Source organism: Labeo rohita, chromosome 5, assembly GCF_022985175.1.
Source record: "Labeo rohita strain BAU-BD-2019 chromosome 5, IGBB_LRoh.1.0, whole genome shotgun sequence".
NCBI lineage: Eukaryota > Metazoa > Chordata > Actinopteri > Cypriniformes > Cyprinidae > Labeo > Labeo rohita.
In genome coordinates, this window is record NC_066873.1 from 30,961,244 (window position 1) to 30,986,249 (window position 25,006).

General features: G+C 35.5%; 4 protein-coding genes across 4 annotated transcripts; 3 read left to right on the forward strand and 1 right to left on the reverse strand.

Moving 5' to 3' along the window:
- Window positions 1–9: 9 nt before the first annotated feature.
- Window positions 10–5,919, forward strand: rad17 (RAD17 checkpoint clamp loader component). The gene is made up of 17 exons (XM_051108742.1): window positions 10–140; window positions 510–595; window positions 736–978; window positions 1,249–1,326; window positions 1,423–1,585; window positions 1,774–1,910; window positions 2,129–2,181; window positions 2,283–2,405; window positions 2,496–2,565; window positions 2,672–2,783; window positions 3,788–3,976; window positions 4,107–4,192; window positions 4,270–4,416; window positions 4,579–4,725; window positions 4,815–4,935; window positions 5,134–5,191; window positions 5,275–5,919. The coding sequence occupies exons 2-17, from the start codon at window positions 551–553 to the stop codon at window positions 5,519–5,521; spliced, it is 2,019 nt and encodes a 672-aa protein (XP_050964699.1). The 5' UTR covers window positions 10–140; window positions 510–550; the 3' UTR covers window positions 5,522–5,919.
- Window positions 5,920–7,257: 1,338 nt separating this feature from the next.
- Window positions 7,258–11,350, forward strand: ccdc125 (coiled-coil domain containing 125). Its single transcript, XM_051108749.1, has 12 exons — window positions 7,258–7,367; window positions 7,628–7,919; window positions 8,315–8,373; window positions 8,516–8,602; window positions 8,696–8,773; window positions 8,864–8,949; window positions 9,532–9,614; window positions 9,695–9,807; window positions 9,885–9,992; window positions 10,139–10,292; window positions 10,766–10,878; window positions 10,997–11,350. The coding sequence occupies exons 2-12, from the start codon at window positions 7,634–7,636 to the stop codon at window positions 11,309–11,311; spliced, it is 1,482 nt and encodes a 493-aa protein (XP_050964706.1). The 5' UTR covers window positions 7,258–7,367; window positions 7,628–7,633; the 3' UTR covers window positions 11,312–11,350.
- A 698-nt stretch (window positions 11,351–12,048) lies between these two features.
- On the forward strand, window positions 12,049–16,183 carry fam151b (family with sequence similarity 151 member B). Its single transcript, XM_051108756.1, is given in 7 exon segments — window positions 12,049–12,232; window positions 12,340–12,465; window positions 12,607–12,766; window positions 12,905–13,122; window positions 14,736–14,871; window positions 15,474–15,481; window positions 15,484–16,183. Coding segments are annotated over 7 exon segments (891 nt in total). The 5' UTR covers window positions 12,049–12,126; the 3' UTR covers window positions 15,621–16,183.
- A 1,790-nt stretch (window positions 16,184–17,973) lies between these two features.
- ankrd34bb (ankyrin repeat domain 34Bb) lies at window positions 17,974–24,667 on the reverse strand. The gene is made up of 3 exons (XM_051108747.1): window positions 24,422–24,667; window positions 20,519–20,801; window positions 17,974–19,547 (listed from the first exon to the last, which is right to left on the reverse strand). The coding sequence occupies exons 2-3, from the start codon at window positions 20,722–20,724 to the stop codon at window positions 18,110–18,112; spliced, it is 1,644 nt and encodes a 547-aa protein (XP_050964704.1). The 5' UTR covers window positions 20,725–20,801; window positions 24,422–24,667; the 3' UTR covers window positions 17,974–18,109.
- Window positions 24,668–25,006: the final 339 nt, after the last annotated feature.

Consider the following 25,006-nt stretch of genomic DNA (forward strand, 5'->3'; position numbering starts at 1 on the left):
GTTGATGACGCCATCAGCACGCGCCAACAGAGGGGCGGTTCGCTACAGCTTTAAAGGGATAGTTAGCACAATCTTGTTACTTGCAATCACAAATAGTCGGCATTGTTGTTCTACAAAAGTCATCTGTAGAAATGACCTGGGTGAGTTTATACTGTACTGGCTTAACGGTGTGCTAGCCACGGCTTTGTTGATTCGAACTGATAATGAATGCTAGCATTCGTTATGTCGCGCTAACGGTCAAAAGCGAACTTGCTGACTAATAAACTTGGCCAAAATCTTCGGTAATTCTTTATTAAATGAGGGGATTACTGGTATGTGAGTTCTTCTAAAACATGTTTTCTCTGGTAGCATGCAGCATTTTCAATGCTACCAGAATATTAGTTTCTGTTTGCTCCACTTTTAATTAACGTTATACTTAGACGAAAGTTTAATTTAGTACCGTCTTTCGAAATAGGTGAATCCCATCATTGCCGTTATAAATTATGCAAATACTTTGGTTTTCATCACAGCACAGTTTTGCATGGAGTAACTGAATGGGACGTCAGAATTGATGATGTCAAAGCTGTCTCTGGGAGGAAAGCAGTCCTCTGGAAAAGTATGTAACATCTATGAGAGTATTTTGATCATTCTTTCTTTTTTCTTATCCAAATACACTTTTGTCCTGAATGGATGTGGATTCTTTGAATCTACTGATGCTGATGTGCGTTATGGGTTCTGCTTGTGTTTCCTGTTAAGATAAACAGCTGGGTGGAACCATCATTTGGTGAACTTTTAGGAGGAGTGAACAGGTCCCTGAAAAAGGGGCCACTCTCAAGGGAAAGCAAAACTACCCGGTGGCCTGGGGACCAAGGAGAAAAAAAATCTAGGAAGAGGAAAGTAGATCCTCATGTGTCCGGCAACCAGATCAGTGCGTCAAGCGAAGCATATAAACCAGATCAGGATGAGCCCTGGGTGGATATGTATGCTCCCCAATCACAGGTACAGAAATTATATGGCTCAGGGGTGTTTAGTACAGTTTTTGAAAAATTTTCCTTCCTCCATTTAACTCAAACGCATCTCTAACACATCTAGATGTGTGACTAAAGCAAATCTACCTTTAGTATGACTATTATAAGAGTGTTTTGATGAGTTTGATATAAACAATTTTTGCTCATAAGAACACTTTTGTCTTTTACTTAACATTTTCATATTGCTTTTGTTATCTTAATCTGCAAGCACTGTTGCTTAAATGCTTTTTTTCTCTGACAGGCTGAATTGGCAGTCCACAAAAAGAAAGTTGAAGAAGTTGAAAGCTGGTTGAGAGTTCATTTGGACAAATCAAAAAAGGTCTGACAAGTATATGACATTAAATGATGAATGTTTATGTTATCATTTGGGAGTTGTTTCATACTCTGTATTGAATTTGTGGTTGTATCTCCACAGGGTGGCGCCATTCTGTTGCTCACTGGCCCCTCAGGATGTGGAAAGACGGCAACTGTTCGAGTCCTTGCCAAGGATTTGGGTTTTCAGATCCAAGAGTGGTCAAATCCCTCCACTACCTCACAGTACAAAACGGAGGATTTGTTCACCCAAAGCTTTGATCCAGGTCAGGCATCTTCTCCTTACTCATTGTGACTGATGTTCATGTAGCGACACCCGTGCAGAAAATCTAGTGAATGATAATTATTCAGCACCCCTATTTTTATCTCAGAAACATATATGAATTAAGTTATATCTCAGCATGTTATGAAATGTTTTTGTTAGCTTGTTCATCTGACCTTTTCATTCAAACAGATTCAAGGTTTAACAGTTTCCATGGCAGCTCACAAACAGGGTTATTCCAAGAGTTCCTGCTAAGAGCCAACAAATACAACCGTCTACAAATGAGCGGAGAGAAAGTGGCTGAAGACAGGAAAATAATTCTTATAGAGGTGCTGCACAGAACTACTACTCAAATGTCAATATGATGTCAAACAAAGTTTTTGCATAAATTAGTAATAAATAGTACAAAAGAGAAAGGGTTGGGCTAGTAAAAAAGCAATTGCTGAAAAAGATGATGAGAAGAAAAACTGAACATAAATAACGCTAAATTAAATTTGACAAGCTGAGTGACACTCATTTATCTCTCTTATTTCTTGTTTTATCTCAGGAATTTCCAAACCAATTCTACAGGCAACCAGGGTGCTTGCACGATATACTCAGGTGAGCACTAGTACTATATTTTAAAGTATTGTTAACATTAGTTGTCATTGGTATCTTACATATCATTGTTTTGCTTGTTCGTTTATTGCTTGTTCATTTAGGCAATTTATTAAAACTGGCCGGTGCCCACTGGTCCTGATTGTGTCCGACAGTCTCAGCGGAGACAAGAACTCCAGACTTCTTTTTAAGGATGTTCTGCATGAACTTGAAATTCACAACATTAGGTACAAATTCAATCAATGTCACTTCTTAGAAACCTTTAGTTAAAAATATCCAAACTCAAGGTCGTGATAGATAAAGTGTCTCTCTTTCAGTTTTAACCCTGTGGCCCCCACCAGTATGATGAAGGTCTTAAGCCGCATTGTAACCATTGAGGCAGGAAAGGTAGGTTGTGTGGTTTGTTTTTCTATGCCTTCTGAACAGATAGTTTTAACTCTGAGATCCATAATACTTCACTTAGAACATCTATATTTTTAAATGGTCTTTGCAGAGTTCTGGCAGGATTTCTGTTCCTGATAAAGGTGCTCTAGATCTTCTCTGCTCAGGAAGTTCAGGAGATATCCGCAGTGCCATCAACAGCTTGCAGTTTTCTTCATTAACTGGTGAGAAAATAGTAACTGAAAATGTTTATAAAGTATGTCTGTTCTGGTATTAAATCTAGAAAATATAGAATTTCTTTTCTGTTCTTTAAAATAAGTACATTACCAGTCAAACGTAAGATTTTTAATGTTTTTGAAAGAATTCTCTTCTGCTCTCCAGGCCTGCATTTGATCCAAAATACAGCAAAAGCAGTAATATTGCTAAATATTTTACTAAATAAAATATCTGCCTTGTATTTGAATATATTTTAAAATGTAATTTATTCCTGTGATCAAAGCTAAATTTTCAGCATCATTACTCCAGTCTTCAGTGTCACGTTCCTTCAGAAATCATTCTAATGTGCTGATTTGCTGTTCAATAAACATTTTTATTATTATTAATATTTAAAACAGTTGAGTACCTTTTTTCTTTTTTTTTTTTTTTAAGGATTCTTGGATGATTACAAAAAAACAAAGATCACCATTTATCTGAAAAAAAAAAAAAAAAACTTTTGTGACATTATACACTATACCATTCAAAAGCTTGGAGTCAGTATAATTTTTTTATTTTTTGGGAAAGAAATTATAGAAATTTGTGTTTTTATTTAGCAAGGTTGATTTAAATTGATCAAAAGTGATTTTTAATGTTACAAAGATTTCTATTTGAGATAAATACTGTTTTTTTTTAACTTTCTGTTCATCAAAGAAACCTGAAAAAAGTCTGCTCAGCTGTTTAACAGTAATAATAGTAATAATAATAAATGTTTTTGAGCAGCAAATCAGAATATTATAATGATGAAATCACAGAAATAAATTACATTTTAAAATATATTCAATTACAAAAGTTGTTTTAAATAGTAAAAATATTTCAAAATTGTACTGTTTTTGCTGTACTTGCATCAAAGAAATGCAGGCTTGGTAAACAGAAGAGACTTATTTAAAAAACATAAAAAATCTTAGTGTTTAAAAACTTTTGACTGGTAGTATATGTAAACTGTACTTATGCAATCACTCTTTTCAATTCTCAGATAATTGTCTGGAGAAAAGACTCTGGGCTTCCAAAAAGGGCAAATCTGCAGCAAAACCTGCCGTAAGGGCAAAGGGGAGGAGCAAGTCTTCAAAATCAACAGACATGCAGGATGAAAGCCCAGCTATTGGAGGAAAAGATGCTTCACTTTTCCTGTTCAGAGCTTTAGGGAAAATCCTGTACTGCAAACGTTAGTCATTTTCGATTTCCATTTTTGAATCTTTCTTGACGAAATGTTATTCTGTGATAACTATACAATGTACATTATGAACTGTGAGTAAAGATTAATATTCATATCAATGGATGGAATGTGATTTTAGGTGAAAGCTATGAAAGCTCTCAAGCACCCAAGCTGCCTCCACATTTAGCAGATCATCAGAGGGACAAACTCCTTGTTGATCCAGAAGTAAATATTAATTTATGTTGTAAATTACACTATATAAAAATGCTTTAATGTTCTAATAATTAAAATATTTTCCTCAGCTTGTCATTGAGCGTTCCCATATGTCTGGTGAATTCTTCAACCTCTACCTGCATCAGAACTACCCTGACTTCTATTCGGACGTAGAGGATATAGCACGAGCCAGCGAGTACCTCTCTGATGCCGACTTCCTGACAGCAGAGTGGAGCGTGAGTGCAGATGCTGTCGGACTTCCATAATAACACACATAGGGATAAGCAGGGTTTCTCTTGATTGTACTGCAGATGTAACATTAGATTCCTAAGGACTATCATCATGTAGTATCTTAGCAACAACTTTGTTGTGTTGTCATGGTGTTCGTCTTTTCACAGTCAAGGTCGACCATGTTGGAATATGGCTCATCAGTGGCTACTAGAGGCCTTATACACTCAAACTCTTCTCGAGCACAAGCCAGCAGCCAGTGCACTACCGGATTCAGGCCTCTTCATAAACCACATTGGCTACACATAAACAAGACGGTATATTTATTGTTTACTTTATCTATATCTTTTTGTTGTACTTGTATTATTCAGCCTGAATTTATATATTTTATCTGTTTTTGTGATAGTATCGAGAAAATTACCTGACCGCACAGTCGCTCTTCTTAAATTTCTGCCTTACTCCTGTGAGCCTCCTGACAGAACTGGTGCCTTACCTTGCAAAGCTCACCAACCCAATGAGGAATCAAGGTGAGCATGTGAGCTTAGCATCTGCAAAATATACAAATACACAATTAAATTGATTCAAAAAATAATTAAATCAAACTGCATTTCAAAATCTTTCAAATTAAGCAAGACTTTTTCAAAATATGGTTAAAAATGAATGGTGCGTAATTTAGCTTTGTCATTTTGTTCTATTGAATATATCTTTCATCTTTCTAATATCAGCTCAAATAGCCTTCATCCAGAATGTTGGCCATCTTTCTCAAAAGAGGGTTCCTGGAAGGTGAGATAATAATTAAAAAACGTATTAAAACTTCTTGTTATTGAATTTGAAAGATTTGGTTTAACAAGTGTCTTTATTTTCAGGCTGAGACTTGAAGCACTTAATGACAAAGACCCTGGCATTTTAGATGCTGATAGTGAAAATGAAGATTCTTCTGCTGCTCAGTCCCTTAACCCAGAATCCACACCAGCAAGTGCCACAACTGAGCCCAACCTGCCAAACAGCCAGGATCCTTCTGGGGAACTTTCTGCCAGCCAGCCCCAGCCCACAAGCACTGAAGCCCTATTGGACGAGGAAGACCTCTTAATTGAGGAATATGACAGTGACTGACTGATCACATGCCATGGACATATTTAATATCACTTGCCCTGATGCAGTTGCTGTACCGTTAGGTCGCAGGGTTTTGCTTTTGTTTGTTTTGTTTTTTTAAGATGGTAATTATTAGTAGATATTTATGTGCTTCAACACGTTGCTGTAGAGAATTGTTCGTATGTTCTTGTGTTGAAATGTAAATGTACGTGTTCTGTACACAGTTTCAGCATTTTGTTTTGTTTTTTTCCCAGAGGATATTGGTGAAAGTATCTCTAAAAAAACAGAACAGGGTATAACAATTTACTGCCATAATTAAAGTTTTATTTTGTCACGGTGTAACATAATGTCTACTGAGAAGTAGACAATCTACACTTCAGTCAAGGAAGTGACTGCAATAAATCAGTGTTTGCAACTTTGATGGGTGTTTTGTTATTTATTTATTTTTTGGGGAAAATCTCTGAATTCATATTTTGTTACTGTCATTGGGAGGCTGAAGATAAAAACGGTGAGTCTATGGAAAGGTATGTGTCATATGCTACCAGTACTGTTTTTTAAATAAGTCTCTTCTGCTTACCAAGCCTGCATTTATTTTATCAAAATACAGCAAAAACAGTAAAGTTTTGAAATATATTTACTATTTAAAATAACTGTTTTCTATTTGAATATATTTTAAAATGTAATTTATTCCTGTGATTTAAAAACTGAATTTTCAGCATCATTACTCCAGTCTTCAGTATCACATGATCCTTCAGAAATATAGTGGTTTGCTGTTCAAGAAATATTTTTATTGTTATTATTATTAGTATTAGCAATATTTAAAACAGTCAAGTACATTTTCTCAGGATTCTTTAAAGAACAGATAGATCCAAATATCAGCAATTATCTTAAATGAAAAGCTTTTGTAACATTATACACTATACCATTCAAAAGCTTGGAATCAGTATATATATATGTGTATATATATATATATATATATATATATAGACATTATAGAAATAAATATTTTTATTTAGCAAGGATACTTTAAATTGAATTAAATTGAATCAGAAGTGATAAAGATATTTTTAATGTTACAAAAGATTTCTTTATGAAAAAACATCTACTCATCTAACATCTACTGTTTTCAACATCATAGCGCAAAATGTTTTTGAGCAGCAAATCAGAATATTAGAATGATTTCTGAAGGATCATGTGACTGGAGTAATGATGCTAAAAATTCAGCTTTGAAATCACAGCAATAAATTACATTTTAAAATAGAAAAAAAATATTTTAAATAGTAAAAATATTTAAAACTTTTACTGTTTTTGCTGTACTTCGGATCAAATAATGCAGGCTTGGTAAGCAAAAGAGACTAAAACAACATTAAAAATCTTACTGTTCAACAACTTTTGAGTGGTAGTTGGTGTTGTATGTTTTACAATAGATGCCCTGTATATTTTAGTTGTATAAATGTGTTTATATTTGTTTACTTTTTATTTTTTTTTATTTTTTTTTTTTTTTACAGTTGTTCATTTGTCCTATTTCTATTTTATTTCTTGGTTTAAGACAATCGTCCATGTGTAAACTCAAAATGGTAAAGGAAGATACTAGTAACTTATGAAATATTTGTTTTGATGAAGATTATTTTTGCTAGTACCTAACTGGGGGTCTCTGTGACTGTAACGCTTGAAAATCTCCGCTATAGAGCGACATTTCTTGATGTATATTATGTCCTTTTGTAATAAATCACCTGTCCTGTCAGACACGCCTCCTTCACGAAGTTTCACTTCGTCAAAGTGAGCGGAAAGTCTTGAAGTGGAATTTCGCCATTGTTCTTGTTGGCGAAACACAAATACATCGCCTCAAGGACAGGTTTTCGTAAAGGTTTGTACTGGTTATATTTTCTATTGACTAACCAAGTTCTATTTTTGAGGAATGATAAAAGTTTCGTTTTGCGTTGACCAGTAAGCTACACAGAAAGTTAAACCTATATCAAGCATGATTTAACGTGTCTTCTGTTTTGACTGTCAAACATGATATTTACATAGATTTCAGCTTTAATGTCTTTAATTATGCGTGGTACTTAACATAACTGATGCACTTTTTTATCTAAATGCACTCAAGACTGTTTTTATTTTTATTAGTTTGTGATGCAAGGTGAGGGTTCATGCCCTCAGTGCCCCACAGAAGATGACATGAGAGAAGGGGATCTAGGTGATGGCATGGGGGCCAGATCAAGAAGACATCATGACCATCTCCCACAAATGAAGAGCAGGGGGAAGTTTCTGAGCTTCCTGTCCCAATCACGACCATCCAGAGGGGACAGTGACAAAAGCAATGGTCCCTTCTCTTGGACATCATGCAGAGCCATGTACGCTGTTTTTAGGGAAGAACTTGAAGCTGAACGAGTTGCACAGTGGGAGAAAAGACAGTCAGGTTAGTCTCTATCTAAAGTCAATGAAATGTTCAGACCTCTTAGATTTATTTCAAGGACACAGCAGACTAAGCAATACTGTAAAGAGTTTGTTTAAAAAGGAAGTTCTTTTTAAAAGCTATTGATAACTTCCTAGTAATGTCCAAACCAAAATACTTTAGGGGTTTTACTGTGCACGCTCTGCTGATTTGCGGTGTTTGGTGAAGTTAACACCTGCTGTTTCTTATCAGGGAGGGGCCTTGAGCAATTCTGTACTTAAACAAATATTCAACAATAGTTATTTGAGAACCACACTTCTACCAGGATATGATGTGTTGGCAGTCCTAGAAAGCCATGTGCCGACATGCAAAAAACAAAGGTGTCTTATTTACCTAAATTATCTGACTGCATGTTGTAGAAAGCTCTTCTGACGACACAAGTGAAGAGCTACAGAGAAGACTACAGGAGGTCACAGAGGTAAACTTACTAAATGATATTTTCCAACCAAATATTATGTCTCACAAAATAGACGTGAGTTTTTAGATGGAGGAAAGAAAAGATATATATCGTCGCATATGAACTTGTGTCAGGTATTATGTAAATCTTCACTCTTTATCAGGAAGTGGAACTGTTACGCACTGAACTGGAGGTCACTCATCGCCACCTTGAGGGAAAACACGAAGCTCTTAGGATCTTGCAAGGACAGGTATTTCAAAATATTAGGATAATATCATTATTTGGTCTAATTAGGTCATTTATGTAGTGGATTGAAGCCCTGTGCTACATTTTGACCCTGAAGGCAATCTTGGACAAAGCAACTTGTCATACTAAAATATTGCTTCAGAAGAGTGAAGAGAGGAACAAAGCCCTAGAAAAGGTGTCCTAATCAAACTAAGCAACTTTTATTTATTTATTTAATTCAAGCCTACTCTTGAAAATATGATCCCATTAATTCTTTTCCACACAGGAGGTTAATGCACTGCAATGGGAGATCACTTTCAACCAGGTGCAGTTCAAGAACGTGGAAAACTCATGGAGTTTAAAGTATGATAGGTACTGTATACTCATGAAAAAAAAAAACACTTTTTAAGCTGGCATGAAGTGAAAAAGACAGTCTTCTCTCTGGTGACTACTTCTGGTTTATTCCTACTGAAAGGTCAATGTAAAATGTGACCCTGGACCACAGAACCAGTCATAAGTTGCATGGGTATATTTGTAGCAAATAGCCAATACATTGTATGGGTCAAAATTATAAATTTTTCTTTTATGCCAAAAATCATTAGGATATTAAGTAACGATCATGTTCCAGGAAGATATTTTATAAATTTCCTACCATAAATATATAAAAATTAATTTTTGATTAGTAATATGCATTGCTAAGAACTTCATTTGGACAACTTTAAAGGTGATTTTCTCAATATTTTGATTTTTTTGCACCCTCAGATTCCAGATTTTTTAAATAGTTGTATCTCGGCCAAATATTTGCAGAGCATTTTGATTAAAAACGGTCTTTTTATTAATAACATACCCAATAAGACTCGAGCTATGTGTTGATGAATTAAACGGGGTCCGTTTTAAATTCATGTCTCTTTAAAAATGCCCACATCTCACTGGTTCATGTCAATACCACTTCAGGGTGTTGGCAGAAAATGAAGCCCTAAAGAAAGCACTGGAGGAGAAAATGAAAGAACATCAGGAGCAAAGGACAGAAAATGCATGTAAGTCACAACATATTTCTAAGTTTTATTTCAGGACCCGATTGCTGATTTGTTGCATATTCATGTGTTTTGTGTCTTAGCTCTGAGTCAAAAATGTCTGGAGCTCCTGTCCATGCTCAGTGCTAAGGAAAGAAGGGACTACCAGAGGACCCAGCCTTCCTGTAGCCTGAGAACAGACGGCTCAGCGCTAGAGGTAATGTTGGTGAATTGTAGTCTGTGTTAAATAGCTTAGTTCTGGAGTAAACAGCTCTCTGTCCTCTTATCTCTCAGTTGGCGGTGTATGGGGCATGTCAGTGTAATTCTAATGGGGGTGAGCCGTGCTCTTGTGCCAGAAGTGCTGCTGCAAGTCGCAAACAGGTTCTCCAGCTCAAGCAAGAGGTGCTCGTCTTGTATTTGTCAATACTTCTGTTCCATTACCTTGCAATTTAATCCTCCTATTTAGCCAATACATGTATTAAATCCATTACAAGCTTTGCTCATTTGTCTTTGAGGGTCTTGTAACACAATGCATTTGTCTGCATTAGCTGGAGGAGCAGCAGAAGAGGAAGGAGGAGGCTTTTGTCATGATGGATGCTTTCCGCATCGCCTTTGAGCAGCAGTTAAGGAGAGTTGGTGAGAACGTGCTCCGGCAGGCTGAGAACGACAGACACCAGACGCATTACCAAAGGCATGAGAGAGGTAAAGTGCTGCTCACCTGTATAGCTAAAACTGAGAAAAATCATTCAGTGAACATATGTCACTTTTAGGGGTTGATATGTGTTTTTTTTAGGGCTGATGCAGATACTATTTATTACAGATCAAGCAGACAGATAACTGATATTTTCAACCTGATCTCATTTAATAATTAATTAAACCATTTAATAAAAATGTTTGAATAGTTTTAGTTTAGGCTAATGATAATACACCTGACCCATGCAAAAAAAAAAAACAAAAGTGGTTCACATGCTCCACCAAATGTGAATGCACATTCTGGACCAAGAACAGAAAGCAGTGCACTAACCAATAAAACCATTAGCTCATTTCTACAACTGGTTCATCTTTTACTTACACTTTCTCTGCTAGACATCATTGCTACAGTTTCATGTGGCAGAATGCTGTAATTTTACAATGCCACACTCTTTATTTATAGTAATTTTCTTTTTATTTGAAAGGAAAGCAGGGGTCTCTCAGTGTAGGTGAAAGATTGAAAAAATTTCTGCCCACAACAAGCGAAGGAAAGCTATCAGCCGATTCAAATGAAACACTGCATATGCTGCTTGATCTGGTCAGTATATTTTTAATTATATGTTGAATGTTGTATTTTTATATATAAATACTTTTCTATATAATTTACCATTACATTTTGAGTTTACTATTTATTTTTTTTTTTTTACTTTTTTCAGTTAAATGACAAAGAGGAGGCCTTGGCACATCAGAGGAAGGTGAGCTACATGTTGGCGCGAAACACTGAGGATTTAGAAAAGCGTCTCAAGATGCAGCTAGAGGAGCTTGGCCTCAAGGACAGTAAAACAAAAACCGAGGCTTCTGAGGAGAGTGAATGGAGCAGAGGAAGAGACTGTAGATGCTCTGCAGACAGTTGTGGATCACAGCATCTCACTGTTCCTGACAGCCCCACAGCTGATGATGAGCAGACCTCCAAAGCAAATCAACCCTCCGCTGAAAGGAGAGAAACTAAACCTGACAATAAAGATGTTTAATAGAACAAGAAAAGAGTGAAGTTTCTTTTTCTATTATTTCAAACGACAAATACCTGCAATATTTTCATATTATGTGCATTGCCTTGGATGAACCAAAACATCAGGTTACCCAGAATAACCTAGAACAGAACTGAAAATACTCACAAATATAACCGCAAACGCTCAATGAAGAGAGCTGATAGGATCTAATATGCATAATGCACAGATAAATGGATTATAAATTAAATCCTCCCCCATCTATGCATCAGAAGCCAACAAATAAAAAAAATCTAAACTGAATGACTTTGGTAAACTACAATCTCCATTTCATTTTTAGCTCTACAGCCTCACAACAGTTGTATAATGCTAAATAGATAGATTTTGTAGTCAAATGTTTAGACAAACATTATATACCATTTGAACAGCTTATGCTTTTATATATATATATATATATATATATATATATATACACATTAAAAATCTCCATGAAAGTGTTAACAAAAAATAAAAATATAATTTTAAAACTTTAAATAGATGTGTTAGACCAATTTTTTTTTTTTTTTTTTTTTTTTTTTTTTTACGTTTTTTAAAACTTTTGACATATTGTGCTTTGAAACATATGTTAATTATTAATAATAACGATAATACTTAATTAATATTCAAAATCACCAAACCTTTGGTACTGTACATTTTGTGAAGTGAAAGCGAGATATGCAGCGGACATATACTGAAAAACTACATATCCCATAATGCTTCATGCTACCGGCGTAGTAAGTTAGCTGTAATGTCGTAATGTACATGTTATGTTTGAAAAAGTGTATTACTTATAGCAATACATGGGTTTAGTTAAACATAAATGGTATCGTTTTATTTTATGTACAACAGTTATCGCATCTTTAGGCGTCTGCTACCTCAAACTACAGTCACTGTCAAACTCCAAAGGTAAGAAAGCTAACTTGCTAGCTGTCAGATACTGGCATTGGTCCAGGTGAAAAGAATCAGTGTAAATTCACTAGGACTAAACTAAACAGTATGTTGCATAATTGCAGGATCAATGAGTGAACATACACTGGAATATTTCGTCAACAAAGGGACGATACAAACAAAAGATGCTGCTGATATTGAGTGGTATCATGCAGCAAACAGTAAGAGCAAACTCACAGAGGCTCTACAAGGTGAGCACAAATATGAGGAAGCATTTGTTTTGCTCCTACACTACTTTAAACTCGTTTTTATTACGACCATATCATGATCGATGTTAAGAATTAATGTGTGTCATAATTATTTTCTCTTCCTACTGTTTGTTCCTCTTTAAGGCTCTGCACAGATGATTGAAGCGGATATACTTCTCAGGGGTCGAGATCCAAAAGACCCCATTATGGCTCACCCACCTGACAATGACAGTGATATAGCTCTGCAGGATTGGCTTAAAGAAGTTGTGAAATCAGACAAAGGAATAAAATTGGATTTCAAAAGGTGACTGATTTTTTAAAACAGATTTTTAATAAAGCTCATGTTGACACTTTGTCATGTTGCTTGTTTAGAATGATTTCTCTCACATGATCCTTGCTGCTGCTGATGATTGGCAGATCAACTTGTCATTTTGATTCACAGTCTGGCAGCTGTATCCCCGTCTATGATTCTGCTCGAAGAGGTCCGAGATCAGCTGCAGGGTCCCGTGTGGATCAATGCTGATATTCTCCCTGGCCCTGGTGGCAAAGCCACCCCTCTGGACCCTCATGTGTTTCTACAGGAAGTGGCTCAAAGATCAAAAAATGATGTTCTTTCTTTGGGTTGGACCACTGGATTTGATGTAAATGCGGACAATCCTGGTAAGAAGATTGATGCTACAGTAGGGTGACTAAAGGTTTTTATTTACTGACAATCAGAAGTGTGCTATATACACTGTGTATATACACTACCTTTTATTTTTATTGTATTTTAACTAAAGAAAGCAAGACTTTTATTCAGAAATGATGCATTAAGTTGATCAAAAGTTACAGTAAAGGCATTTCTAATGTTAGAAATAATTTCTATATACATAAATGCAGTTATTTGAACTTTGTTCATCAAAGAATTCTGGAAAATTATCACATTTTCCACAAAAAAAAAATTAAGTAGCACAACTGTTTTCAATATTAGAAGCATTAAATCAGCATATTAGAATGATTTCTAAAGGATCTTTTGACACTGAAGACTTAAGTAATGGCAGCCGAAATTCAGCTTTTCCGTTGCAAGAATAAAATACAATTTTTAAAATACACTACCAGTCAAAAGATTTTTAATGTTTTTTCACTTCTACATTTATTTGACCCAAAGTACAACAAAACAGTAACATTTTGAATTTTTTTATTACTATTTAAAATGACTGTTTTCTATTTGAATATGTTTTATTCCTGTGATTTCAAAGCTGAATTTTTAGCATCATTACTCCAGTCACGTGATCCTCCATTCTAATATTCTGATTTGCTGCTCAAAAATATTATTATGATGTTGAAAACAGCTGAGTAGAATTTTTTCAGGTTTCTTTGATGAACAGAAAGTTCAGAAGAACAGCATTTATCTGAAAAAGAACTTTTGTAGCAATTATAAATGTCTTTATCATCACTTTTGACCAATTAAAGCATCCTTGCTAAATAAAAGTATTAATTTCTTTAATTTACTTAAGATAAATGCTGATCTTTGGATCTTTCTATTTATCAAATAATCCTGAAAAAAATGTACTCAAGTGTTTTAAATAATAATAATAATAATAATAATAAATGTTTATTGAACAGCAAATCAGCACATTAGAATGATTTCTGAAGGATCATGTGATACGAAAACTGGAGTAATGATGCTGAAAATTGTGCTTTGATCATAGGAATAAATTACATTTTAAAAAATCTTCAAATAGAAAGCAGTTTTTTTAAATAGTAAAAATATTTTACTGCTTTTGCTGTATTTTGGATCAAATAAATGCAGGCTTGGTGAGCAGAAGAGAATTCTTTAAAAGACATTAAAACTTTTGACTGGTCGTGTATATTAAAACAACAATAAAAAACTGTTGTAATGAAAATGTAAAAGTGTTAATATTTCATAATATTAGTGTTTTTACTGTATTCAAATCAAATAGTTGTAGTCTTTGTGATGAAAAGAGACTTTTTAAATCCAGTATATTGATACACACACACACACAGATTATTTTGCATTTAAATCAAATCAAAATCACAAATAAAAGCAAATAAGCTACATACTGTTGTTATGGTTACCTCCACTGGCAATTTTTTATTAGCATTTATTTGGTCTGTCCTTGTATGACAATAGAAGTACTTTGACTTTGCCTCCAGACTTTTTCTTTGACTTTTCTTGGTGTATTCCAGTCTTATTCATAAATTATTATTATTATTATTACAATTCAGACCTTGATTAGTATTTGCTGTGTTTGTGCTGTTTTGCGAAACAGGTTATAGCTGGGAGATGGTTCAACAGATGGAAGCATTATGCGGATCCCTAATGCAGCCAGTCACATTTCCAGTCCGAGCAGCTCTCCTTCCTGTGTCCTTCCCACAGTTCCAGTGGCTTTTGAAGCAGTCAGACCGGTGAGAAATTTGCCATTAATCAGCCTGTTTAAATGTATGTCCATATTTACTATTATAGAGGCTATTAAGCCATGGATCTCTGTGAAGGAGTCTTTTTATTACCTCGGTGATTGATTTATGTTATATAAGCAAGGACACAATCAAGTTCGTTCTAATGCTTAGTGATTTCTTGCTGGATAATTCGCTTCTGGCTCGTCTATTACACTTGTTTGTGACTGGAATAGCAACTCATTGCTTTACTGGAGGACAGTGTTGAGGTATGAGAAGATGTGAAAGGAAGGTTTAAGTCTCCTCTACAGAGATAGTGCTCTTCAGCAGTCTTCTCCCTCTTTTAGGATATGTTTTGAAGGTGATGGTGCAAGTTATTTATTTCAGTCACTCAGAACAAATGAAGTATGGTCTTTATTTGTACCGTGAAAAAGCATAGATAAAAGGAATTCCTTAATGACAAAGGTATTCGTGTTTTTGATTATTTGACATTTTCATATTAAAATGCCCAATTTAAAGCACCATTCATAGATTTTTATTTACTGGTGAAGTTGATTGTGTTCTGCCCTAATGTCAGTGAGATTCTGTTTAACATCTCACCTTTTCTCTCTCAGGTACAGCCTGTATGGACAGGGCAACATGATATTCTTAAAGTGGAGGATCTGGTGCTCTACAGGCAAAACTTCAGCAAAACCAGGATCTACTATGATCTGTTAGAATCTCAGATGAAACAGTTTAAAGGACTACCCGGCTACTCCTAAAAAAGCAAGTACTGTAACATAAGTTGCACCTCAAATGAAACACTATACATTATGTACTTGTACACTGTGTACTTACGCACTATGTATTAAACCATGCAGTGTATGAATTTGAGCCTCTTCTCTTCCAATATGTAATTAAAGCTACAACAGTTGAGTGCATAAAGTATCCAACATTCCACATTTAATTTTTTCAGTTAGTTAAGTGCATCATCCTGGTATTTAAAGTGCACTTTTTCTTTTTGGAATTTTCAGTGTGAACAGTGTGAAATTTCTGACTATGTCTATAGATGCATCCCAGTTCACATATTTGCGCACCATACTTTTTTTTTTTTTTTTTTTTAAGTATGGTGTGATTCATCTACGCATCTATAGACATAGTCAGAAATTTTAAGGTTTAATTTTAAGGTTTCTTTAGTTGTTATGCTTAATTAACCCAATCATGTACAAAGAGACACAAATACAATTTCAGAGAAATCTATATTTTTGTAATTTACATTTGCCTTTTGTAACATTTTGTATATTTGCATTTTATTTTCACAAATGCATAATAAATTTATGGAAAAAAGTTTATGCCTCTAATATACAACACAGTTCGAAACTTTGGGGTTAGTACGCTTTTTTAATCTTCTTTTAAAGAAGTGTGCACAGTGAAGTGTGCTCACCAAGGCTGCATTTAATTGATCAAAGATACAGCAAAAGAGCAAATTTCTAAAATATTACAGTTTAAAATAACTGTTTTCTGTCGTGTATTTAAAAAAATATAATTTATTCCTGTCATGGCAAAGCTGAATTTTCAGCATTCATTACTCCAGTCTTCAGTGTCACGTGATCCAGCAGAAATATTTGTAATCTGCTGATTTGGTCTTCAAGAAACATTTCTTATCACAGTTGAAAATTATGTACAAAATTATGTATTTTTTCGCAATTATTTAATGAAAAGAAAGTTCAGAAGAACAGAATTAGTTTGAAACAGAGTGTTTTGTAACAATGTTATTTTAATCAATTTACTGCATCCTTGCTGAATAATAGCATTATATATACATATAAAAGTATATATACATATATACACACCAGTGTTGGGCAGTAACTTGTTACTGGTAGCGCATTACAGTAATATTACTTTCCCTGGTGGCAACTAGTAGTGTAACTAATTACTAATAAAATTTAAGTAATATTGCAAATACCATCTAAAATGGCTAGTTACTATTGACTTTTTTATCACAATTGCTAAAATTTAATTATCCCTATAAATTTTCATAATTGTTGTGTGTGTAAGCGCATGATGTCACCAACACAGTAAACTAGCTTCGTTGGAAGATGGAGAAGCCCACATTATATAACAGCTGGAAATACCCTTAGCCATATGTTAATTTTGTAGGGTGAAATGATGAGAAAACAGTCAATGTCACATGTAAATTGTGTAGTGGTGCTCAGACTTTGTCTGCTGCACATGCCAACATGTTTGGGTGGTTTTACCTGCTTAAGCCCTGTTGCAGATTTTACTATGTTGTTGCTTAATTTAAAAAAAACACAAGTTACTTAAAAAATTGTGGCTTGTCCTCAGTTTGAGCCAGTTGTACTCTTCATTTATCTGTAAATTTCATGGATTCACAGGCTGCAAAAATTAGGCAATTACCATTTTTTTGGGGTGTAAAAGATAAGTAATGTAACTAGTAGTGTGACTACTGTTGGCTGGGAGTAATAAGTAGTAATATTACTTATGAAAGGATTAACTAGTAATAAGTAATTTACAGTAGTCAACATTTGAAGTGGATCAAAAAAAGTTAAAGTTGTCCTAAGACAAGAACAGGTATTCTTTTTGGTTTTAGGCCAAATTTAATTAAAGGTTTTGATCCACATCAGATGTTGACTACTGTATTTCATTTCTTGAGTAACGTGCCCGATACTGATACACACCCACACACACACACATATTACTGACCCAAACTTTTAAACAGTAATGTATAACCACTATATAAAAGAAAGCGAAAGTGTTATCTGTTAAATTATTTCGGTTTCATTTATTTGCAGAAAGTGTCACAAACACATGTAATTGCATGCAGTATCATTGGACAACACAGTTCTATATACAAGAAAGTAACTAATGTTTTCAGCTGCATTTATTTACAGTCAATGGGTAAATACAAAGTCACAATATATTCTGTTTTGCAAAGACATTGCAGAAATGAATCAGGTTCTTAAAAAGAAAGCAGTGCTTTAAACAGCAACAAAGTGTCAGTATTCTGATTCAGTGCACTAATGAGTGAGAGCACAAAGAACAGAAGTAAAGTGCAGTAAAGTTTATAACGATCAGAATAAACATATTCCCATTGTCCAGTCTGGAAAGTGCATTTTAGAGCAGTGGTTGAGATGTTTATTATAATTCATATTTAAATCTAAAATGTATATTCTCTTTAGATTTCAGACTTGGTGTAGACTGACAGATGACATTAAATCTCTATATTTACCACAACCTTCCTTTGTGATGTTTACTGACCAAAAATCTCCTCAAAATTGACCAGCTGCTTGATCTGCTCGGTTTGCATGGAGTGTCGTCTTAGCAGACTCTTCTTATTCTTGTGATCTCTGGGATGGCTCGGGGCACATGGCACAAAATGCCTTGATCCAGAAACAACAGGTGTAGTTCCTCCCACAGGCTTGCCAACACTGGTATTGACTTTGATATCTGGAATGGGTGCATGCGGATTGAGAGGTGGCAGATAACCAGGCCGGGTCTGTGAAATGTGGTCTAGGAGCAAGGCTCCGGATCCCCTCCGCTCCAGCATGGCTGGGCTCCTCCTCTGGACGAGACTCTCCAGAGACTCTCTGGATCCGGAGAGAGTGGAGGAGCGACTGGTAACAAGCTTGCGTTTCTCTGTCCCCCCAGTTCCTCCTCCTCCAGTCTTCCCAAGATCTTCAGAGGGTTGGCTCCCAAATTGAGGCAACTGAGAGTCAGAACTATAGTGGTCCATTCCAATGTTGCGCCGGCGAAACACATTGCGCAGGCTTGAGACAGCCAGGTTGGGAAGACAGTCTGGGTCCCGGTCTACAGGGGCAGCATCTGAGATGGATGCCTGTTTGAGGTTCTGATGCGAGGAGGAGTGTGGGAGTAGCTCACCATCATACGACATTTTTCTACTGAGCCATTTCTGTTCTTTTGTTAGTTCTCTTTCAGCATCAGATGAGATCTCAAAGGCTCTAAGCAGACCAGAAGAGTCCTTGACGTCAATGCTTTGGTGCCGAGCTACTGGAGCTCTCAGTGGAGGTCTACAACCATTGTACCCAAACGAGAGCTCTTCTTCAGGGGTGATATCTACAAGCTCCTCGGTCAAGGATGAGGACTTGCTTTGTTGTAGAAGCAGAGATGGAGGGATCTTCAGCCAGGGCTCTGAGTGAAGCCTCTGTAGATGCAACAGTTTCGCCACACTAGCTGCTTGAAGAGGGCTTGAATCTTGAGTTGGTGATCCTGGCTTGGATGTGGGCAGTGTTGGAGTGGATCCCAGGGTCTCGGATTGGTTATTGGTGGGCGGTGTGATAAGAGGAGCACAGAGTTTAATTTCAGAAGGGCACATGCATGACGCAGGGGCACAGTGCAACCGGTCCTCAAGATTTGGAGGAGGTGGTACGTTCAGATACTGCTTTGTCATTTGTCTTCCAGAGGGTAGTTTGTCTGTTGTTATGATGATGACTTCTTTGCCTTTGGCCTTGCAGGCATCCAGTAGTACTCTCAGTGCATCCTTGTCTCCAGCATTAACTGCATAGACCAGAGCGGAGGAACCAGTGTGGTCCTCCAAACTAGGGTCAGCTCCACTGGAGAGCAGAAGCGACAGCACCTCATCACCAGCCCGCTCGATGCAGGCATGCATTAGGGCGGTCTTACCAGACTTGTCCTGAATGTTGGGATCCGCACCATTTTCAAGAAGATACCTGTTGAGAAGATTGATTTGTTAGAGTGTGCTCATAAAGAAATTTTTGTGTATTTAAACCCTTTCTAGCAATGACTATATGATTTTGAGATCCATTTTTTGAAAACACTGATGGACTCATATGCAACTATTACAGAAGGTTCAAACGCTCACTGATGCTCCAGAAGGAAAAACAATGCATTAAGAGCTGGGGGTGAAAACTTTTGAACAGAATGGAAATGTGTACATTTTTCTTATTGTATTTTGCCTAAATATTTGTTTTCATTTAGTACTGCCCTTGCAAAGGCTACAGAAGATAGCTACATGTTTCCCAGAAGACAAAATAAATAATACTACCCTGATCTTCAAATTAAAAAAGTTTTCACCTCCCAGCTGATATTAAAAATATACAGTACATTTTTATAGTACATTAAATATATAGTATATTAAAAAATACAGAAATGCTGTTTCTACATTAATTTAAAGATTGAATGTGAAATTGCTGCAATATAAAGGTATATTTAAAAACGTTAACATTAGGTCGGCTTAATTGTGATTAATTTCAGAAAAAAAAAGTGTGATTAATTAGTTAACTTTTTGAATCAATTGACAGCGCTACTTTAAATACATGAGTGGTAAAATTGTGTTACACTACGTTTTTTTTTTTAAAAAAATATAGAAAACTCTCAAAGTATTTTTGCATCAACTTTTATTATTAATTATTAGGTAAAATCTAATATATGTTATGTTAGATTTTTCCTAATAATTAATAATAAAAGTTGATGCAAAAATACTTTGAGAGCTTTTCTATATTTTTTTTAAATTAGGCTTTTTTTTCAATTATTACATTTAAGAATAAATGAATTTCATTTCAGAAATTAAAATGCGCTCATCTTATACAAGAGTCAATGTACCAATGCGTAAATTGCATTTTATTTTAATTTTTAATAAACTAATATCTGTGTTTAATGGCACAACTTCTAGTAGACCCACCTGATGATTTTGGGTTTTGGCACGCTCTGAGCATCGGCATGGTGGCTTTTGCAGGCCACCATCAGTGGAGTTTCTCCTCTCTCATTGCTCTCATTAATGTAAGCCCCTCCTTCCAGCAGCAGACGCGTCAACCTCAGGCGGCACAGATATACTGCTTTAAGCAAAGAGTTTCCGTCTGTCCGCACCTCTGTTGAGTCCTCCATCATTACGTGGTGAGACCGTTAGGAGGCTAATGTCGCGTTGGCTCAGTGGATCATGGAGGAGCTGATTTCTTCTTTGACTTCTGTCAGGGAAAAGAAGGAGAGCGCACTGCATCAGAATCACAGTTTCTCAAGGTTTTTCACTTAAGTGTCTGCCTTTTATCTGATTCATTCGCATCAAAGCGAACCTGATAACTCTTTGACATTGAAATGTTCTCTCCCTCTTCGCCTCAGAATAATATGCTAGAGAGGCTTCCTGCTCTAATCTAGTGTCTCTCGCCATTCACCGGGTAGATACTAATATGAAGATGTTGTTATGATGACTATGTAGGTGGCACGTCTTGGTGGCACTTGACAAGAAGACATAAGAAAACTGAATTAGTTATCTAATCCCCTTTACATAAGATTAATTACTCTCCCTTTATATTCTTTTAATTTTTGCAGAATATTTCTGCTCCAAACATGCAATTAGGCAACATGTAAAGCAATACAACAGAAGAATATGAAAGTGGTTTCTGCTTTTAAAAAACAAACTGGCCTCATTGTTTCCATTGCAAGTATATTGCTGTAACCTTGATTTTTGCATTTTACAAGGACAAAGACACATGGAAATTTTTATGCTGCTTATTAAGCTCAACGTATTACTTTCAAATTAGCGGGTGTAGTATGAATGCTGTCTGTAGCATGTTAGCCTGCACCAGACATGCACAGTGTGTTCATTTAAGCGCAGTAGCGGTGTTTTTCAGTAGGCTGAAATTCAATAGCTTGATGTAGTCTGTATTTGCCTCATTGAATGATGGCATTCCTTTATACAGTCTATTGTGTGTATGGCCTTGTTCTCTCAACTCAGAGCGCAGTCGCAGTGCACTCTTTATTTAACAAAGAGCGAGCGCGAGACTGCCTCAGTCAGGTTTATAAATGTGAATTCACTGTGGTTGAGGGAAGATGAGTAAGAGGATGAATCTTTTTGTGTCCTCCAACAGAAATAAAAAGGATGACAACCTGGGCTGACGCTCTAACTGTGGCTTTTCTTAGAAGTGGAGGCTGCATGTGACAATGCTAAAAGAGAGACTGCGTCAGTGCTCTTGGTTAAGCGTTTTCTTAAAAAAAACAAACAAAAATAAATTATATGTGTGTTTTTGAACAGTAAGATTTTTAATGTTTTTAAAGAATTCTCTTCTGCTCACCCAGCCTACATTTATTTGATCCAAAATCAAAAAACAGTAACATTTTGAAATATTTTTATTATTTAAAATAACATATTTTAAAATGTCATTTATTCCTGCAATTTCAAAGCATAATTTTTAGCATCATTACTCCAGTCACACGGTCCTTCAGAAATCATTCGAATATTCTGATTTGCTGCTCAAAAACATTTACTATTATTATGTTGAAAACAGCTGAGTAGAAAATTTTCAGGTTTTTTTAAAGATTATAAAATATATAAGATTATAAGATTATAAAACCTTTTTATTTCAGATAAATGCAGATAAATGATCTTTGCATCATTCTGTTCATCAAAGAATCCTGAAAAAAGCACTCAGCTATTTTAAATATTGGTAATAATTAAAATGTTTTTTAAAAAATCAGCATATTAAACTGATTTCTGAAGGATCATGTGACACAGAAGACCAGAGTAATGATGCTGAAAATTTAGCGTTGATCACAAGAATAAATTAAATTTTAAAATACATTCAAATAGAAAGCAGTTCTTTTAAATAGTAAAATATTTCACAATTTCGCTGTATTTTGGATCAAATAAATGCAGGCTTGGTGAGCAAAAGAGAATTCTTAAAAAAAAAAAAAAAAAAACATTAAAAATCTTACTGTTCCAAAACTTTTGACTGGTAGTGTATATATGGTAACACTTTACAATAAGGTGTCATTTGTTAACATTAATGTATTAACTAACATGAACATACAGTGAACAATACATTTATTGCATTATTTATTCATCTTTGTTAATGTTAGTTAATAAAATACAGTCATTTATTGTTCATGTTAGTTCACAGTGCATTAACAAACACAACTTGTGATTTTAATAATGCATTAGTAAATGCTGTAATTAACATTAAGCTTAAATTCTGTAGAAGGATTGTTCATTCTTAGTTCATGTTAACTAAAGTTGTTAACTAATGAACTTTACTGTAAAGCGTTTATCTACCTATTGGAAATGTCTGTCTTTGTTTCTCCATGTGTTATGTTTTGTATGCTAATAAACCACTTTGTCCTGACGGATTGGCTTTTCAAATCACGTTGTACAGACAGCCTGAAGTCCTGATTGGTTTGGTACAAGCACACTGCCTGATGCCTGCAGGACATCTCGGTTCAAGCTGCTAATTCCTAGAGCTCCCTGGGCTGGCATTTAAAACCACAGCTTTGTGTGCCATACCCCTAGTCTTCAATCGCCCTTGGGAACAGAGAGAATTTTTAATGACAGGCCTCTCTCTCCCTGTCGCTGCCTCGTGCTAAAAAGCATGGAGCAAATGAGGCCCAAAACAGACGAGGGTGGCGATTGTTGCAGCAGCAGCGCTGAAGTGGAGCACCAAACAGACCACTTCACGCACCTGTATGCATCTGTGATTCATGCCAGATCACGCAATACTTAATTCTTCTCGCAAATGGTGGGCTGATTTTGTCCCTCTCAAAACACCTGCAGGGAAAAATGAAAACCCACTCTCTGTGACATCAACTGATAACTGAATAAGAATAGTTTTTTTTGTGCGTCTTGATTAATGAGGGTAATGAAAGCTTCCTCACTGCGCTTTCGAGGTTTGCCAGGATCAGAGAATAAATTATAAACCTCCTCAGCTGTTACCATGATACATTTCCATGTCCATACGATGCATTTAAATGCTAAACAGTGAAAGCAGCAAACAGAAGTTCCTTTACTTTGCATGTCCTTATCAATTTGTTTGAAAAATTATTTTTGCATGGATGCCATTTAAATATGTGATCGTGGACCACAAAACCAGTCTTAAGTAACACAGGTATATTTGTAGCAATAGCAAAAAATACATTGAATGGGTCAAAATTATATCTATTTTTTTCCTTTATGCCAAAAATCATTAGGATATTAAGTAAAGATCATGTTCCATGAAGATATTTTGTTACTTATATTTCCTACTTTAAATATATCAAAACTTCATTTTTGCTTAGTAATATGCATTGCTAAGAACATTTGGACAACTTTAAAGGCAATTTCTTCAATATTATTTTTTATTTTTTTGCACCCTCAAATTCTAGATTTTCAAATAGTTGCATTTCAGGCCATATATTGTCCTATCCTAACAAACCATACATCAATGGAAAGCTTATTTATTCAAAAAAATTGACCCTTATGACTGGTTTTGTGTTCCAGGGTCTCATATCTGCTGTACCATAAAAAACCAAAAAAAATTATATATACATGTTTAAAAATGGTATTTGGCTTGAACTATTTATACTCTTATTTTTACAGATGAATAGAGCGAAGGTCAAGTCTAATGAAAAAGCTCCATCCACTCACATCAAGTCTTGCACACATTTGCCTCAAAAAACCAAGAACAGCTTAGCAAATCTAAAAAAACTGTAAGAAATCTCTTAACACAAAACCTGTCAATAGTACAGCAAAAAAAAAAACAAAAAAAACGCAAAGTTGTATATTTCTTAAAAAAAAAAAAAGTATGCATATTTCAAAAGGACATTTAGATTAAATCCTTACCTCTTTTAAAGCAGTTGCAACTCTAGTTTTCCAGTAGCTTGTTCCTGTGGCATGTCATCTTTGTAACAGCCAAATAATCCAGCGGTGAGACTAAAGCTGGAGCTTGAAGTGGCAGATGAACGTGTGGAGATGTGCACTCACTGAGGGTGAATGAAAGAGTGGCACAGATAGAGGAGAGAGACAGAGAACAAGTGCCTGTGCTCTCAGGTCTGGAAACAAGCTCCCAGCCTCAACACAGACCAAGTCCCTGTGTATCAGGAGGACAGTCAAGCTTAATAGAGCAAGGTGACGCCAGTCTTCACACATTCAGCGTCAGTAAGTGATCGCTCCATTATTCTCACATTGCGAAAGAGAGTTATTGAACTCATATGCTGAGGTTGTGCGTAGATTCTCATTTGTTTCTAACTCTGATGTCAACACGCTCACATGATCATGCATCCTATGGTGTGGTTACATCATTATGACACAACTGTCTCGCCTTTGAGGCAGCAGTTCAGCTCCTGAGGGTGTGTATTGATCCCTTTTAAGTGATGCAGTCACTAAATATAAGCCTGCAATGATGGCACTTACGAAAAGGACAATAAT